This window comes from Arvicola amphibius, chromosome 14, assembly GCF_903992535.2.
Source record: "Arvicola amphibius chromosome 14, mArvAmp1.2, whole genome shotgun sequence".
Taxonomy (NCBI): domain Eukaryota; kingdom Metazoa; phylum Chordata; class Mammalia; order Rodentia; family Cricetidae; genus Arvicola; species Arvicola amphibius.
Window position 1 is genome coordinate 17,531,685 of NC_052060.1, and position 17,693 is coordinate 17,549,377.

General features: G+C 38.2%; 1 protein-coding gene across 1 annotated transcript; it reads right to left on the minus strand.

Annotated features, from left to right (window-relative positions):
- Positions 1-2,194: 2,194 nt before the first annotated feature.
- Positions 2,195-15,547, minus strand: LOC119800979 (chitinase-like protein 3). The gene is made up of 11 exons (XM_038311382.1): positions 15,523-15,547; positions 14,017-14,046; positions 12,899-13,100; positions 8,172-8,228; positions 7,363-7,528; positions 4,936-5,060; positions 4,636-4,759; positions 4,189-4,374; positions 3,264-3,383; positions 3,045-3,186; positions 2,195-2,313 (listed from the first exon to the last, which is right to left on the minus strand). The coding sequence occupies exons 1-11, from the start codon at positions 15,545-15,547 to the stop codon at positions 2,195-2,197; spliced, it is 1,296 nt and encodes a 431-aa protein (XP_038167310.1).
- Positions 15,548-17,693: the final 2,146 nt, after the last annotated feature.

Sequence of the window (17,693 nt, forward strand, 5' to 3'; positions counted from 1 at the left end):
TTTTATAATTTCTTCAAGAGAGACTTGTACTCATGAGAATGCCAAGCAGAACTGCCCATCCTGAAGTGTAAGTAACATCTTTTTATGCTGGACACTAGACAATAGGCTTTTTCTGTAAATGTTCTTATTCTGCACATGTGCCTAAATCAGCAATATTCCTTTCCAGGGTCTCATCCATTGTAGCTGTTGACCCAGTTAAATAGAAGCATGTATGGCTTTGGAATCAGTTCATCCCCACTCACTCTCTTGCACCTCTCTACACAATGCACAGATGACATTTCTACATCTATGACAGAAGATAGCAAGTTAAAATTTCAAAGACATAGATTTTGATATCTCATTATACTCAACAGTGTTAGGGAAGATTATTTTGTCCTCAGAGTGAAGATTGGAGAATCATAAGAAGCTTGGGAAATGGGACAGGTCAAGTTCAGGCCCAAATGCACAATGACAGCTTATACAGCATACAATACCTTCATCACACACAGTTCTTCTGGAATGTGATTCCTGTTAGGTCATGCCAGAAGCTACTGATGTCACTCTTCATGCGAGTGACACAGAATCAACAGTCCAGAGTGACAGTTCGTACCTATTCCTAGAGCAGTAGCTACTAACAATACATCAGAACAGAGGGTCTACAACTGAAATACACACCACAGAAAGCATAGACGTGAGCTTCTAGTGCCAGCAGCTTCTCCAGAGGAAAAGTGAGTATGTTTGTGCTGTTCAGAAGAGAGATGCGAGCTATGCCTAGAAGAGTCCCTCAGATGAAGGACTTTAAGCTCTGAAGGTAACTTTCTCTGTTGGGAAGGCAGGTTGAAGTTAGAATAACATTCCAGTTCAATAGATTCTACACGTCAGGTGAGGGTAGACCTCTTGTCATGAAATTTACACAGAACTGTGCATCCAGCTAGCCTACTGACATCTAAGTGGGCCAAGATCCCAAACTTCCTAGTGTAGGCATTTCAATATTTATATAAACCTACCTAGTAGGAGTGAAATAGAATGTAAGAAGGTCTTTTGAACTCAAATATTCTGACAAGGGAATTATACCCAGAATTTGTGAAAGCCCATAAAACAAAAGGATAAAACTAAGGATGAATGGGGAAAGAAGAGGGAGCTAGAAAAAAATGGGAAAGAAATGAGTTTGTAGGCAGAGACCACTTGTTTGCCAGGTGCCCAGACCCAAAATAATCACACAGAAACTATATTAATTACAATATTGTTTGGCCAGTAACTTAAGCATATTTCTAGCTAGCTCTTACATATTAAATTAACCCATTTCTATTATTTTATTTTTTTTACCACAAGGCTCGTGGTTTACCCGTAAGGTTTCTGGTGTTTGTGTCCTTTTGCTGCTACATGGCATCTCTCTGATTCCACTTTCTTTCTCTTAGCATTCTTTCCTTCCATAGGCCAAAGGAGATTTATTCATCAATCAATAAAAGTAAAAAATACACAAAAGGACTTCCCACACCAAGAGTTTGGTAAAGGGGGAATAGCATCATCAAATAGTGGAGGTGATGAAAAGGTTCTGAGACTAAAGGAGAGATTAAAGAGAGACCTGGACTTTACTGCTCAGCAAGACATTCAGCTTTGCATGTGCTGTGCTGTCTTGTAGTCACTGTGACTCCTTCTGGAGTTTGGTCTCAAACTGAGAGATATAAATGATCCAAGTCTTCATTCATCCCTGCACCAACATCAAATGCTTCTTTTCCCAATCTCCATCCATTATGCACAAGAATGCTGACAGATAAAAGACTATGAGCTTCATGGCTCTACAACTTCTTAACACATGTCTTCTAGTATCACAGTCCACACAGACACACAGAACTGCTGTTTTCACCTGAATGAAAGAATTCTCCTAACGCTCGCTCTCTCTCTCTCTCTCTCTCTCTCTCTCTCTCTCTCTCTCTCTCTCTCCTCTCTCTCTCTCTCTCACACACACACACAACACCACACACAGAGAGAAATAAAGACTCATGTTCTGAATGCTGATTTTATTTTAGTAATTTAGGGAAGAGCAAGGGAGCTTTGCAAAAAGCAAAGGATACCATTCTGTTCAGAGTAATGAGAAAAGCTGAAAGGTGAAGCCCATCCATGTCCCCTCATCATGGGTAGATTGAAGACAAGGTTCACTTGGGATTTGTGCAGGGATTAGATTGCATTCAGGCCACATATGAAGGCATCTTTATTATTCTCTTGGCACAGAAGGCAGAGATTCCACTGGCTCAGTTGTGTTCTTCTGATTTCTGCTCCCACTGTCTAGTGGAGCATTTACCTGATGAAGGTCTGGAGCAGAAACTATGCAACCTGAAAGACAGCACAACAGGATGAGTAGAAACCTTTATTTAAAAACAAACCTTTCCTAGAAGTGAAGTGTGGACAAGATGCACTAGAGAGGAGAGGGATGATTATCTCATCTTCCTCACATTAGATCAGAAGATTTCTCTATCATCAGAAGTTGAAAGGGGATGTCATATTGACTCATGTTCTCATGAGATTGCCTGTCTTTGTATCTTTCTTCAATGACACCCTTTCAACTTAATATGTCTTGCTTTGTAAATCATATATGACACTACATGCTGATGAAAGCCATGCATATAAAAGCTTCTTATCCAAAAGATCTTGTTACAAACAAAAATTAAAAGGTCATTCCAGTAAAAGAACTAAAGTACTCTTAATTCATTCCTGTCCTGTTTCCCCAAGGAGACAGAGAGAGGCAGTGAAGATGCCTTCACAAGGAAGCAGATACGTACAGTGAGAGTCAGTACAGTTTCTAAATGTTCCTGCACATCATGAAATTTAGAAATCTCTGCATGGTCCTTTGAATGATAAGGTGATCCTGTTTCTCTTGAGGAGTCTAAGACAGTAGCATGGAACTTTGGGTACTGGACAACATCAGGATATTTATCCCACTGGGGATGAGCAATGGGATGAAACGGGAAGATCCTCCCCATGCAAGGATGACACACATGTCAAGGGGCCTTTGACTCAGTGAAGGAACGTGTTTGTACTATTGGCATAACCCTGCTGTCACTTACTTGCACTGGTCACCTTGAGGGCTTCCTTCACTGTAGAGGTCAGAGGGAACTTGCCCTGGTTACAGAAAGAGCCAGTGAAGTCATCCATGCCAAGGGCCCAGATCATGGCACCTCCAAAATTGTTCTGCTGAAGCCACTGGGCCTGGTTCAGGAGAGAGGGTAAGAGTCATTTGGATTCTTAATTTGGGGGCCTCGGTACTTCCAAGGGAATGAACATACCTTGATAAGAAAGCTCTTGACATTGTCATAGCCAACCCACTCATTCCCTTGGTAGGCATAGGGCACTTCCTGAGAGCCATCCCAGATCTGAATAGCTCCTTTTGTGAGGAAGGTACAAACCTTTAAAAAGACAAGAGATCAAATTCTTAAAATATTATGCTATGAAAAAAATGTATTTTATTTGGTATTCTTTGTGTCTCATTTTAAAATGTTATTTGTAATTAAAGACATTGAGTTACATTTTAAGTGGGGCTGAGCAGTATTCCCTGTGAAAGAAAATTCTCTACAGCTAAACTACATCAAAGGTCAATTTTCTTTTTTTTATTCTTTCTTTTGTTTACATTTTGTTTTCTTCCCATTTTTTTTTGTTTTAGGTACAGTCTAGGTCTGTAGCACACAGTAAGTTTACACTATTGTGTCTCCTGCATTTGTGGCCTGAAATATGTTTACAGGTGTGAGGCATCACAGTTATCAAAACTATTCAGTCACAACTTTTCCTCAAATCCTAGTAAATGAACTCAGTCATTTTCACTAAGAAAAGAGTTGGACCATAGAGGAACACCCAGACAGTGCTATCTTCAGATGCTCATCTAACATTCAGATTTAAGCATTGGATTTAGAGAATCCACGTAGTAAGATACATTCTTTGATATAACTTTCCTCTGTGCTAATGCAGATACACATCAGTATGTGGTCTGTTACATGAAGAAATAGTATTTAATGTTATGCACTTTATATTTGTATGACTGAAGAAATATAAATTAAAACATTTTATAAATTTGGAAGAACATTTATTAGATTTAGTATGAACTGAAGAGAATGAATGTTCATATTCAGCTGATTCCAGTCTTCTACCCCTGACACCTGGCTACAGCCCAGTTCTCATCCTGAAATTGAAACAGCACAGGATGGCCAACCTACTGACCTCATAGTAGGCCAAGATCCCAGATTCCTGTGTGTAGGGACCTTCAGGGCCAGGGCTTGAGGTTGGGGCACCAATTCCATTGTTAGATGGGTCAGTCAGGGAGAAGGTTTGTGCATATGTTGCGAATCCAGCCATAAGCTTCTCAGCTGCAGCTCCATTTTCCACCCAGTACCTCATGATGTAATCCTGAAACACAGCAGGCAATTAAAAGTCCCAGACAGCTGCTGATGACTTGTGGTCATATATGTTAACTTCCCAATAGCACAGATTCTGTGATTAAGGTAGATTTTAGAGGTTTTTCAAAAGCATATATCTAAATTTATTGTGAATGATTTATGACCATCAGTTTGAGAAGCTGTGTATGCTTCTAGTTATTTTTTGTATTAATTTACTCATCATTTAGATTGTTTCTAGTATTATCTGCATTGCATCTTTTCAGAGGCTTACCATATTAAGGAAGACATCAGTGCCAGTGTCAGTTGGGGATTTGTACAGAGGACTGTTTTCTCCAGTGTATCTCTCCTTATAGTCATGAAGATTGTAGGTCATGACCAGGATGTAGTCCAAGAACCTTGAGGGAAAAAAAAACTCACAAATAATTTCTGACAGACACTTGCCACACTCATTCAGGAAAAAGACACAATATACAAAACCTGTACACAAAGCACTGGAGCAACAAGATCCCTAAGAGTTAGTGTCCTCTGCCTTAATTCCAAGGGGTGAAGAAAGAGTAAGAGGAGCACTTACCGGGATAGCTGGGGTATTTCATAGGCAGACTCAATGGTGGGAATGATACCCGCTACTGTAGCAGCAATCGTCAGCCTTGGCTTCTTGCTTTGCAGGGATTCTTGCTGAAAAGCTTCGGACATTTCCTACAGAACATTTATGTATACTTCACATTTATTTTGCCTATTCAAATATGTTATGGATGTATATATATATGATTGTATAATAATTAATAAAATGCTTTTAATGTTTTGCCTCTTCTAAACATGATACCGTACCAAAAAACTCATGATACATGATATTAGAGAATTTGTCAGTTATCTAATAAACATGGAATTAGAAAATCTAACTATGCCCCACTTCAGTTTCTTATCCAGTCACCTACAATGTAGAGTCCATGTTTCTGGTCAGAGCTTTCCCATCCATTGCTACTCTGCCTGAGATATTTCACTGGGAGGCTTTCCTCATAGCCAGTTTTCTATGGTGGAAAAACCTGCTTCTACTTTCTCAGTAGCTGAACTTTGTCATAAGGCCAATATTTTATGGAATTAAATGTACTTTTAGCAAAATCCAAAGAGGAAGGTGGTAAGAAATTGTTCATAAGTATAATTAAGTTGCAGATGAAATCAACATGCATTTAGGTCAGCTCTAATAAACAAATTATTTTGGTATGCAAATTATTTTCAACCAGTTGCTACAGACATTACCATTTAGATCAGTGGTTACTTGACTAAGAATTTTTACTGGATGGATAGACCAAATAAAATGGGCTTACCACCTCACCTCAAATATTAAGCCCCCACATATTGTATTATATGTGGGTTGATTTTGTGTTTTTCCAAGGGCAGATCGAGAAGCAAGGACTAGGAATCATAGCAGTGTCTGGAGGCATGAAAACAGAGGAGTTGGGTTTGATGATTAGTGCTATTAAATAAAAGTAACGTAAGGCTGACTTAGTGTCTTACGTTGAAACTATTCAGAGTGAATGCAGATCTGGTATTGGTGGTGTGAAAAAGAATCTGTCGCTGGAAGCATATCCCATTGGCATTGCAGTCTGAGTGGAAAAGGAAAGACTAGGAAAATAAATCTAGGTAGTAAAGGTTCTGCCTTGCAAGGGAATCAATGGACAAAACCATCTGTAGTCTTAGACTTCACACTATTTACTCATTTTGCTTCCTAATCACCTACTGTTGCTGAGACCATCAGTAAAGTAAATTATCTCAGGTTCTTTTGCATGAACTCTTAGTTATTATCCATTCAAGATGTTTTGGGCTTCTGGATTTATCACACCCAACAGCTTTATGGATATTCATCAATTTCTGTTCAAAATCTCCTTGTCTGTGTTAACCATTTTACCTAACATTGTAAGGGTCAAATGATCTCAGCAGAAACATGTAGCTCTCAAACTTCTTCATATTAAAATGTTTCCCTGGTCCTATTGATAATGTCTCTGTTATGGTCTCATGTACCTGACATCCTACCTTTGTGTCCAACCCCTGTTTAGTACAGGTTTAACTTTTACATTGTTGACTGACTTTTATGGCTTTCTGTTTTAACATGCCTCCTCAGATTTTTCCATCCTTCATGGTTAATGTCTGAATAAATACCCAAACATACATATGTCACAATTCTACTCTCTCTCTAATCCTTCAAATAATTCCATAGAATGGAATAAGATTTCCTAATACTTGAATATACACAATGTGCCCCACGATCAGATGCTAGTTGTTTTTGCAAACTCACCTTTTCTATCTTATTCCTTTGCTCATGTAGATCCCTATGTGTTATCCTCTCCTGACCTAACTGAACACTTCCTGAATTTGTCAAGACTGAGATCAAGCATCAACATGAGAAGTTCTTTCTTATCCTACCATAACATAGACTCGGGTAAAAACTAGATGCTGAAATTTTGTCCTCTAGGGACCTCTATCATATCAGTTATCTAAATGAGCTTGTAATTGCAGCTATGGCTTCAAGTTTCCACCTTAGATATACATTCCTCAAATCTAATTATACTCATGTATCTCAGTTTTGACATAGTCCAAATATTTTCCATATGTCTTGCTTATTTACCACAAACAGTCTCATATAATTGTCCCATGCATTGAACTCTACAATCAGATTGCACGGGTGATTATAACATTCCGTGTCTTTGGGCTCTTGGTTGAGATATTCTCTACTATAGTTAGTTATTTGTGAAATAAAGCCTCATGCTATTTGACAGAAAATGTGAAGATGATTCTAGATTGTTGAAAAGCACACAGAGTAATGCCTAACACATAACTTGTTGCAGTAAGGTGTGGTGGTGATATCTAAGGATCTCGGTAAGCCTAATATTCTCAAATATTCTCAACTCTAAACTCTTTTTAGACTATGCTCTGAGACACTCTTTAGAGAGAACAGGTTTTGTATCTTCTAGGACTCAAAACACTTTATCCTTTTCCTCACCTGCACCAGGACAGTGAAGAGATGCTTGTCCTCAGGAGGGCTCCCATGAGAGCCTGGGTACTGCCAGTCCAAGTTCAGCCCATCAAATCCGTAGTGGCGTAGGAAGTCAATAACTGATTCGATGAACGTCTTGCGGAACTCAGCAGTGGACACCATGTATGAAAAACTGAGGAATACCAAAAAAATAAGGCCATGATACAGACACATTGGAATCAAACCTGTGAATAACTCAATTTCTGCCTCCGAGCTCTTCCCCTGGCCTCTCTGGTTTTCATCCTGCCTCCTTCTAAAATAATGACTTTTCTCAGACATGGCACCTTAGTATGGTTTTCTTTTTTCTACCCCACGATTCCTGAACTTCCTGTGGTGTTTTCACCAACAAGATATCTGAGCTAACTGTGTTTATTTTTTTCAAATGTCTTTTAAATACAGGGATACTAAAGAAGTCTTCTTATGCATAAGCTTCCCTTTCATTCTTCTTCTTCAGAAGACAGAGAATGAAAAGACATTTGTCACACCTCTGTCCATGACAGGTTTAGGAACAGAATGTTTGAAAGGCACTAACTCACAGCTCAGAGGATGCTGTCCATTCGTATCATTCCAAAATTAAACACAAGAAAGCCAGGGTATCTTTTTCAATATCTTCCACTTACTATTTAGGCTCTAGTGAAAGATTTAACTGAATTTCAAAATTCTTGAAATGACATCTTTAATGCCCATGGTAATGTTGTGAAATAACGGAACTCATATAGAATAGAACTAGTTTGTTTTCAAATAAATGAACCAGAGACTCTGAACTGAGCACTTACGGGGCAGATCCAGTATTGCTGCCTCCAACAGCCAGGAGAGTTATCAGCTCATTGTTCCTTTAAAGAAAAAGTTAAAAATGAGAAATTTTATAGTCTGTGGGTCTCTCTTTTTAAAAAAAGTTCTGTTATCTGTACTAAGACTCATATTATTTGGTGTTAACATAATCCATCATATTATAGGTTAATCACATTGCATTATTGAAAGATTTATATATTTATCTATAATATGTACATTATATGCTTTATATATACATATAACAAACTAAATATATATATTTGATTTTTTCTTATTTATTTTTAATTAAAAATTTCCACTTCCTCCCTGCCTCCCATTTCCTTTCCTCTCCTCCTCCCCTACCCCTCCCTTAAAAAATGCAGTCCAAGCCCCTTATGCTATAATCCCATTTTCAATTTGATTTTCTGGAAGTAGTAAACTGTCAGGTACTTATATTCCTATAACAAAAAAATTAAAATTAGCTTCTATTCTCTTCTACAACTAGTTTTGTTTAACTTTCAAATACTCTATACCATAGTAATGTGAAATGTTATCTAAGTCCTTGTCACCTGACAGCTGACTCCTGAGCCAAAAGGGTGAGTATCGTATGCAGTAATTTTTCTTGAAGTAATGTCTTATGCAATACATAACAGAAAGCTGCCCTTCAGCATCACACCATATGCTAAAATTATTTGAAACTGAAATTATTGAGTAAATATTAGATGTGACTTTTATCAAATAATTGCAATAAAGCATGTGGTAAGCTCCATAGCAGGGGCTGTACATGATTTTTCCTGATATGAAATAAAAACAAAGGCAACCAATTTAAAAATGTATACTAGGACTTAATCTGTAAGGCAAAGAAAAAAAGAGGGACAACGATAATAAAGAATGAAGCTTGGAATGGAAGAAAACTTTTGTAAGTCATACATATAATAAAGGATTATTATAATGATGTGAGGAACATTTGCGATCCAAGTTAGAGGAGGAAAGGTGGTCCCTTGTTGGAGCCCACAGAAGTGGGTCTGCTTCACCTTGACTAAAGGTCAGAGAGTTTAAGTCTATTCTTGTCCCTTCAAGGTTATGACAGGTTATGACCCAGGGCGTTGCTGCCTGTAGGATATTTGGCCTAAGGTATAGTTGCTGCTTGTTCTGAGTAACAACAGAATACTTAACTCAGGATATAATTACTTGGTGTTTCAGGTATTGAAGAGGTAATTACTCTATTTGTTCTTTGTATCATGTTAAAGAAGTCTTTTGCCTTCTTCCCCTCTTTTTATGGGGGTATATAAGCATATGGAAAATAATTGTCGGCAGATTCAGTATTTACTGGGTTTTCCTCCCAACTCTATTCTGTGTCACTTTGTCTATTTCTTTTGTATCTCCATTTTTTTCTACCTCCCATTTATTAATATTCACATTTCCCTCTAAGTATGGAGTAATAAGCAGGGTGGGATCCAGCTGACTCTGTCACCTGGATGTGGGATATGGCGGTCCCTCCGCATCTACTGTTTGCAAACTCTGATGCTTTTCAGTCTGCTAGAGCTGCAGTTCCCATTCAAAGATCAGGACAGGGTCTGTTAGGCAGACAGACCTTCAACACTCAAAACCTATAATATTTCCTGTCTCCCATAGCCTGCTTGAGCTGCTTTTCTTGAGTCAGGTAAACTGAGAAAGTCAATCCTTCCAAATTCTATGTCTTTAACTCTGGAGAATGCTGGAGATTACCCACACTGGTGACCCAGCCCATCCCAGATCACAAAACACTTCATGCCCACTTGCAGTGGCTTTCCCCCACAACCTCCATTTGTGCTTTCACATATTGAAAATGATTGTCTGAATAGAACTCTGGCAACATAGCAAATAAGACCAATAATAACCAAATAAGATTGCAAGAAAGATTTTTCTACACGAAAAAAAAAAATTATTAGTAAAATGAAAGGGCATTCCACTGAATGAGAGAAAAGGTTTGCTAGGCATCCATCACTTAGATGATTAGTGCCTAGAAAAGGCAATGGAAGAAAAAAGAACAAATCTTAAATTTGAAGAAAATCAAATAGGCTAATTAAAAAAATGCAAGGGGATTGTTCGTATGTACAAAGAAGAATAACAAAGAACCAAGAAACACTTAAAGAAGTGACCAACATTCTTAGCCATCAGGAAATACAGATGAAAACTGCTCTAAGCTAGAGCGGTAGTGGTGCAAATCTAGTGGAGTAAACAACCCATATCTGATTTTATTTAGGACCATGCTATGAGATGAAATCAGTCCCCAACATTGATCAGGTGGCCAACAAACCAAGACCAGAAAGGTCCGAGACACAAGGGCAAACAAAATACAACTGTTCTGCTAAAGGAATAAAGTCATAAGACAACTAATGACATTCTGCTGCACTCATAGGGAAGTACCTTGATCAGTCATCATCAGAGAAGCTTCCTCCTGCAGTAGATGGAAACGAATACAGAGACACAGAGCTGGACAATGAGCCAATGTGAAAGCGTGAGAGACCTTGGAATACTTAGTTTGAAGTGGGATGGCGTCATCGAGTCCCTCTCCTCCCAACCCCCCAGGGTAGAGGGAGCCCTACAGAAGAAAAGGCAGAAAGATTGTAAGAGGCAGATGGGATGAAGGACACCAAGGAAGAAAGTTTTCTAAACACAGCAGGATTAACAGAGACTGGCAGCATCCTCAGGGACTACACAGATCTGCAACAGATGGGGTCCTAACACTGAGAGGAGAGATGGACACAAGCCCCTTCCTTAGCCCAGAAACGCTCTTCAATTGATAGATACTCACAAATGAAACTTTAGTTTTCTCCAATGGAGTCTCACTGGGACTATACACTACTACTGTTAAAGATAGGTCCTTTATTGTGTATTTAAAAATACACAATAAGTTCAATGGTGTCTTTGGAGGTACTTTATCTCAAAATGTTTTGTCATGATATTTTTTTAACCTTACAGGTTTTTAGCATATATAGCATATGATGTCTGGTGTTTTTGTGTTTTTACAGGGTTCCTATGTATAAGAATGCTTGTATCTCTGTGTCTGTATTTGATTCTAGAGTTTTATCTTAGGCTCTTTTCCATTCATTTGTTTTTGTCTATTGTGGTTTGATTGTTTTTGTTTTATCTTATTTTATTTTTCATTATTCTGTAGATGCTTGTTTAATATTTAACCAGAGATGGAAAGGGTATGAATTCAGATGAGAGGCGAAGTAGACAGGATCTCGTAGGACTTTAGGTAGGGGAATCCATGCTCAGATTCAGTGTATGAAAAAAACCTCTATTTTCAATAAAAGAATTCAATAAAATAGTCTGTCAAAAATTCAGAATGGCTACCATTAAATTATCAAAAGACCAAAAATGATTGTTTTATCTAGCACAATAAAGCAAATATGTACTCCCGGTGTGATGTAAATTAGTGCAGTCAATTTAAAAATCAGTCTGATGAGCACAACTTTTCTGTGAATGTGTCTTAAGTAGTCTAGACCTCACTGTAGAGACACTTGCATGTCCCCTTTCCCTAAAACTCTATACTCAATAGCTACATAAAAGAATCCCTTCAAATTCCCTTCAAGTGACAAATGTATAAGTAACATATTGTACATTTTAGGTAGCTATAAAGAATACGAAAACTGTGAAATTTTGAAGAAATCTATAAAAGTGAAAAATTACCAAGAGAAGCAACCCAAGTATGGTAAGATAAAAGTAACATGTTATCTTTTGCATAACTGTTTATTTCCCTGGTGTTTACTATTAATACTTTAGGGCACAAGAGAAGAGAAAGTGAATGATTTAGATAGTGGGTAAAGCCTGAGAACAGTGCCATGAAGGTAAAATGGCTGTGAAGAGGAATATACATGTGGTGTAAAGCTTTCAGCAGGAAGATGGGCGTAGGTTGAGGAAAAAAGGGGAAACAGAGGAAAGAGAATCAAGGAAAATGAAGTGCATATGAGAAAGCCACTGCGCAACCTCCTAATGGGGAATGCAGTTAACCTTTGGGAGAGTAGGCACACAGAAAGCCTACAAGATGAAGCAGCATCTGACTATAGGCAATGAGACATTAAACAAAACCAGTTCCAAGTGTGAGAACAGCTCTACAAGAGCCACTGATGAGAGAGGCCACAGAAGCTGCAAAATAGTAAAAGTTTTTGCCAATGTTCTTGGTTTCACTTATGAAACTCTATAATGAGACTATAAGGGTATGTAGGAAAAGAAAGACTAGAAAATCGTTATAAGAAGACAAAAGAGGCTGGAGAGATGGCTCAGTGGTTAAGAGCTCTGGCTGCTCTTCCGGAGGTCCTGAGTTCAATCCCCAACAACCACATGGTGGCTCACAGCTATTTGTAATGAAATATGATGCCCTCTTCTGACCTGCAGGCACACATGCAGTCAGAACACTTTACATAATAAATAAAAATGTTCTCTCTCCCTCTCCTAAAAAACACAAAATAAAAATTAAATAAAGATGTATTCTAGAAAACCAAATTAAGAAATTTATCATTGAAATGAGTGTGTATGGATATATGCCAACCATGTCCTGGAACATTCTAGGACATGGACAGGATGCATATGTTTGTTTTGTGTGGTAAATATATACAGTCTCGGTTAATACAAATGTAAAAAGATGGCATTGTCTGGGATCACACATTAAAAAATTGCTTCTAAGCCACATTTTAGAAGAAGAGACAATATAGACACCAAACAGATAGTTTTCCCCTTCTCTGACCTGTTTTTCAGGGTATGTAAAATTTGGTAGTCAGTCAAGTCACCCATTCTTCTTTGTGTGATCCTGTTGTTCTGAATCTCCGCAAAGGCATAGATGAGGTGAGAACACAAGCAGGGGTCAATATCACCAACACTGAAACTGCCCAGTCCTGGCCTGTCCTTGGCCGCATTGTCGTAGTAGCACATCAGCTGGTAGGAAGAACCTGTGGGATGTGAAGAGTAAGAACAGCAGTATGCAGCAGGTGACAGTGGGGTCTGCTGACTTTTGTCCCTTCCTCTTACCCTTCCTGTATCTCAGGTACCTTTTATCTCTGAGAAACAGATTGTGTGAAGACTCTTGAGCATGAGTCCAGGGTTTCTAACTCAAGCACCAGGCACTCACTGAGTTTTGTTATTTAGAGTTGGTAGAGGCCCGTGTTCAGAGTTTACATGAACATAGGAGCTCAGTAAGAATTCATGCTCACCATTCCCGAGAAGCTCTACAGTTACCAGTTCCTTAACACTCAGAGGGAAACACTGCTGAAGACAACACAGATGGCCGAACTAAGAGTCATTCCTTAATGAGAACCCATCCCTTTCCCTGGTTGGTTTATCTCCTCACACTGTTTTACAAGTGCATTAATATGATGGTATGGTGTAGGAGTTCCTTCTGTATGTGTGTTGCTTTCATTGGTTAATGAATAAAGAAACTGCCTTTCCCTAGTTGATAGGGCAGAACTTTAGGTAGGTGGAGAAAACAACGGAATGCTGGGAAGAAGAAGAGCAGAGTCAGAGAAGCCATGGATCCTCCACCTGGGATGGATGCTGGTTAGAATCTCCAGTAAGCCACTGCCACATGGTGATACACAGGTTAATGGAAATGGGTTAAACTAGTATGTAAGAGTTAGCCAATAAGAAGTTAGGCAGTGTTTTAATTATTACAGTTTCTGTGTGGTTATTTTGGGTGTAAACAAGCTGGGCAGCTGGGACAAAGAAGCGGTCCTCTCTTCCTGCAACAATGGTATAATTTTAAAAGGACATATAATAAGCAGACATATGTTGTAAAAATAAATTTGATAACACGAGGCTTATGGGAGGAAAAGACTTTGCCAACAAAATGAGATAACATCACTAACTTACCTAGCTGCACATTCAGCAGAAGTGCCAGACCTAGAGAGAGAGAACAAACATTGACTTAGAGGCAGCTGTTGGAATCCTTAGCACTTCTGAGAAATCTGGGCAATTCTACTAGAAGTTGATCAATAATATGTAAATAAATCTTTACATCTGTACCAAGGGCGACCTTTTTAATAAACATACATACATTTCCCTCTACTCTTTATGAATTCACAAAACATGCAAAGACACTCCTGTTTCTCCTTCTGTGTCATAATTGAGGATTATTTTCAGAAATCAACTGTCTATACTAGCAACACGCATTAAAAGTTTTACAAATTGGTTCTCTTCTGTGACTCAACATTCAGAAATACCTGGCCTGCCAGAGCCCTTGTGATCCCAGACTTCCAACACTTGAGGTATACTCAGGCATCAAGCAATACCCCCTCTAAATGTGTTCTTTTGAGTCTTTGAAGACTTTTCCCAACAGTTAATATGATGTGAGGAGCCACATACCTATTATGAGCTTCAAAAACAGTCCTTGGATTTTTTTAAAAGGGTTTCACTTTTTATTTTGTTTTTGGCTTTTTTTTAAAATTTATTTATTTATTATGTATACAATATTCTGTCTGTGTGTATGCCTACAGGCCAGAAGAGGGCACCAGACCCCATTACAGATGGTTGTGAGCCACCATGTGGTCACTGGGAATTGAACTCAGGACCTTTGGAAGAGCAGGCAATGCTCTTAACCGCTGAGCCATCTCTCCAGCCCCCTTGTTTTTGGCTTTTAACTGGCAATCTCACTACTAGCTCAGACTTTCCTTCAACATTGGACCCCCTAACTCCTGACAGATGAATGGTAGACATCTGACATCACCATGCCATCAGACCACTTGTACTCTAAATCTCTTATACACTGAGCTTAGGATTATTTTAATATATTCAGCATTTTAGCAAATTTCATAAACACATTTAGAGCAGCTGGTAGATTTTCAATGAAATGGAATAAACAACTACTGACACAATCACTTTGAATGCCCTAATCCATAAAAATTACACATTTATGTCACCAAAAGTACAGAATGTTCAAGGACAAATGAGAAAAACATTCTTCAACATAAGGGGCAAAGAACACATGGCTAGCTCTAGCTTCTCCCAATCATTTTCATCTGTGTAGAACTCTAGTTTCAAGACATGAATAGCTTCATAAGCACAACTCCAAAGTTAGGCAAGGGGTAAACCAAAGAGGAGCAGAGAGAATGATTGGCTGCACCAAGGAGAAAAGAGCACAAGCATTGCACATGAATGAGACTTTCTGCTAGGCTGTGGCATTGACATCAAAGAAGAAGTGTCATGATAGCCCATGGTGGGAAGAGCATGAGAAATCCTGGTTAAAAAAGAAGAGAAATTAAATAAGAAAAGATAATCAATTTAATTATAATAGTACTGTACTATGAAATATGCTCCTTGGTTGTCAGATCTTGAGGCAAAAAGGCAAGGTTGAGGCTCTAAATCTGATTACCAACTCACCTGTGACAAGAATGAGCCTTGCCATGGTGCCTTTAGGACTGCCCCAGCACAGCCTCCAATGCCTTTTTATGCATTTGAGAGCCTGCTTATCACAGATTTTCCAGATGAAAAACAAACACTTTATGGGTTTTTGTGTGGGTAATCAGTAAATCCAGAGATCTACATACTGACTCAACTCCTTAAGCATCTCACCACCATCACCTACTTACTTGCCCTTTATTGGAAAAATGTTATATCTCCTTGCATTATGCTGGATGTAATAGCCCCAGAAAACATTCATTCTATCAGTATCTTTGAAGCAGGAGTCTTCTGTATATCAGCTGATCAAATATAAAATTAAAGTTTTGTTGTGGAGATATTTCATATTTGGCATAAAATCACATTACTCTTGAAAAGCAAACAAAACAACTCTGTAGAATTTATTATCTACTTTCCACATTTTTTTCTTCCTACAATTATTGCCATGGAAGTCTTTAGTACCCACTTGACATAATTCTAAGGAAATCCTTAGAATCATAAGAACATACTTCAAAAACCCTTCACTCCACTAAATTGAAAGTCTAAAAGAAATGGATACTTTTCTTGATAGGTACCACTTAGTAAAGTTAAATAAAGATAATATGTGCATTTTGAACAAACTTATTATTCCTAGTGAAATAGAAGCAGTCATTAAAAGTTTCTCAACCAAAATCCACCCAGGACCAGATGTTCTTTGTGTAGAATTCTATCTGAATTTCAAAGACAAGTTAATGCCTATGCTCTACAAATTATTCCACAAAATAGAAAGAACATTGATCAGTTTTTTTCTATGAAGTCTCCATTACCATTATACCCAAACCACATAATGACCCAGCACATAAAGTTAATTACAAGCTAATTCCATAACAGACATATATGCAAAAATACTCAATAAAATACTTAGAAACTGAATCTAAGAACACATCAAGATCATTATCCACGGTCATAGTTAGGGTTTCTATTGTTTTGAAGAGACACTATGACTCACTGTGTGTGGCATAAGCATATAGGAGATCTCAAAATCCACCTCACAGTGACACATTTCCTCCAACAAAACCACACTTACTCTAGCAAAGCCATACCTCCTAATATTTACACTCTCTTTGGGGGCCATTTTCTTTCAAACTTCTGCATCTTATTCCCATATCCCCAAAGCTTGTAGTCCTATCATAATGCAAAAATACATTCCATTTAACTCCAAATTCCCCATAGTCTATAACAACCTCAAAAATGCTTAAAAGTACAATGTTCAATGTCTCTTCTGAAATTCATGCAATCTCTTATCTGCAATTTCCTATAAAATCTAAATCAAAAACAGATCACATACTTCCAACATATAATGACACAAGATATCCCCAAAACATAGGGGAGGGAGTATATCAGGAAATGCTGGACCAAAACAAGATTGAAAACCAGATTGTCAAACTCCAAACTCTGTATTTCCACGTCTAATGTTGAAATACACTTCAGATCTCCAATTCTTTTCATCTTTGTTGACTGCAACACTTTTCTTTCTGTTGAGCTTGTTTTTCTCCCTATTTCCAGCTTTCCTCAGCAGATATCACATGGCTCTGGTATCTCTAACATCTTGAGATATCCACTGCAATCCAAGCTTTTCCTTCATAGCTTCACCCAGTGTCTGTTTGAGACCTCTATTCAGGGACACTGTTGAAAACTGCCTGGTCTCAGTGGATTTTCTTAATCTCAGAGAAACAGTCTATAACCCCCTTTTCTATCTTTGAAGCCAGAACCACATGGCTGAAACTGCCAGGGTATGCTGCATGCTGGGGCTGAATCATGGCCCCCTCTTTAATTACATATTCACCAGATTTATGTTTTCAATAATTACTTTCATTGCTTAAACTCATCTGTCCTGGAACTTGTTCTGTTGATCAGGCTTGCTTCAAACTCAGACACCTGCCAGGCTCTGTCTTTGGAGTGTTGGGATTGAAGGTGTGAACCACCACCCTGGCTCTAAGATTTTCTTTAATTACTTTTTACAAGTTGGGAACTTAGTTGGGTGGAAACTTGCCCTTAGCCCCCCAATTTGTTTATTTCATTTCTTAATCTGTTTGTCTCCTTGAACATAGAAATTAGCTCCTTTCCACTTCCTGATGTGTCTTTTCTCCTCTAATTTTATATTTTGTAATTTA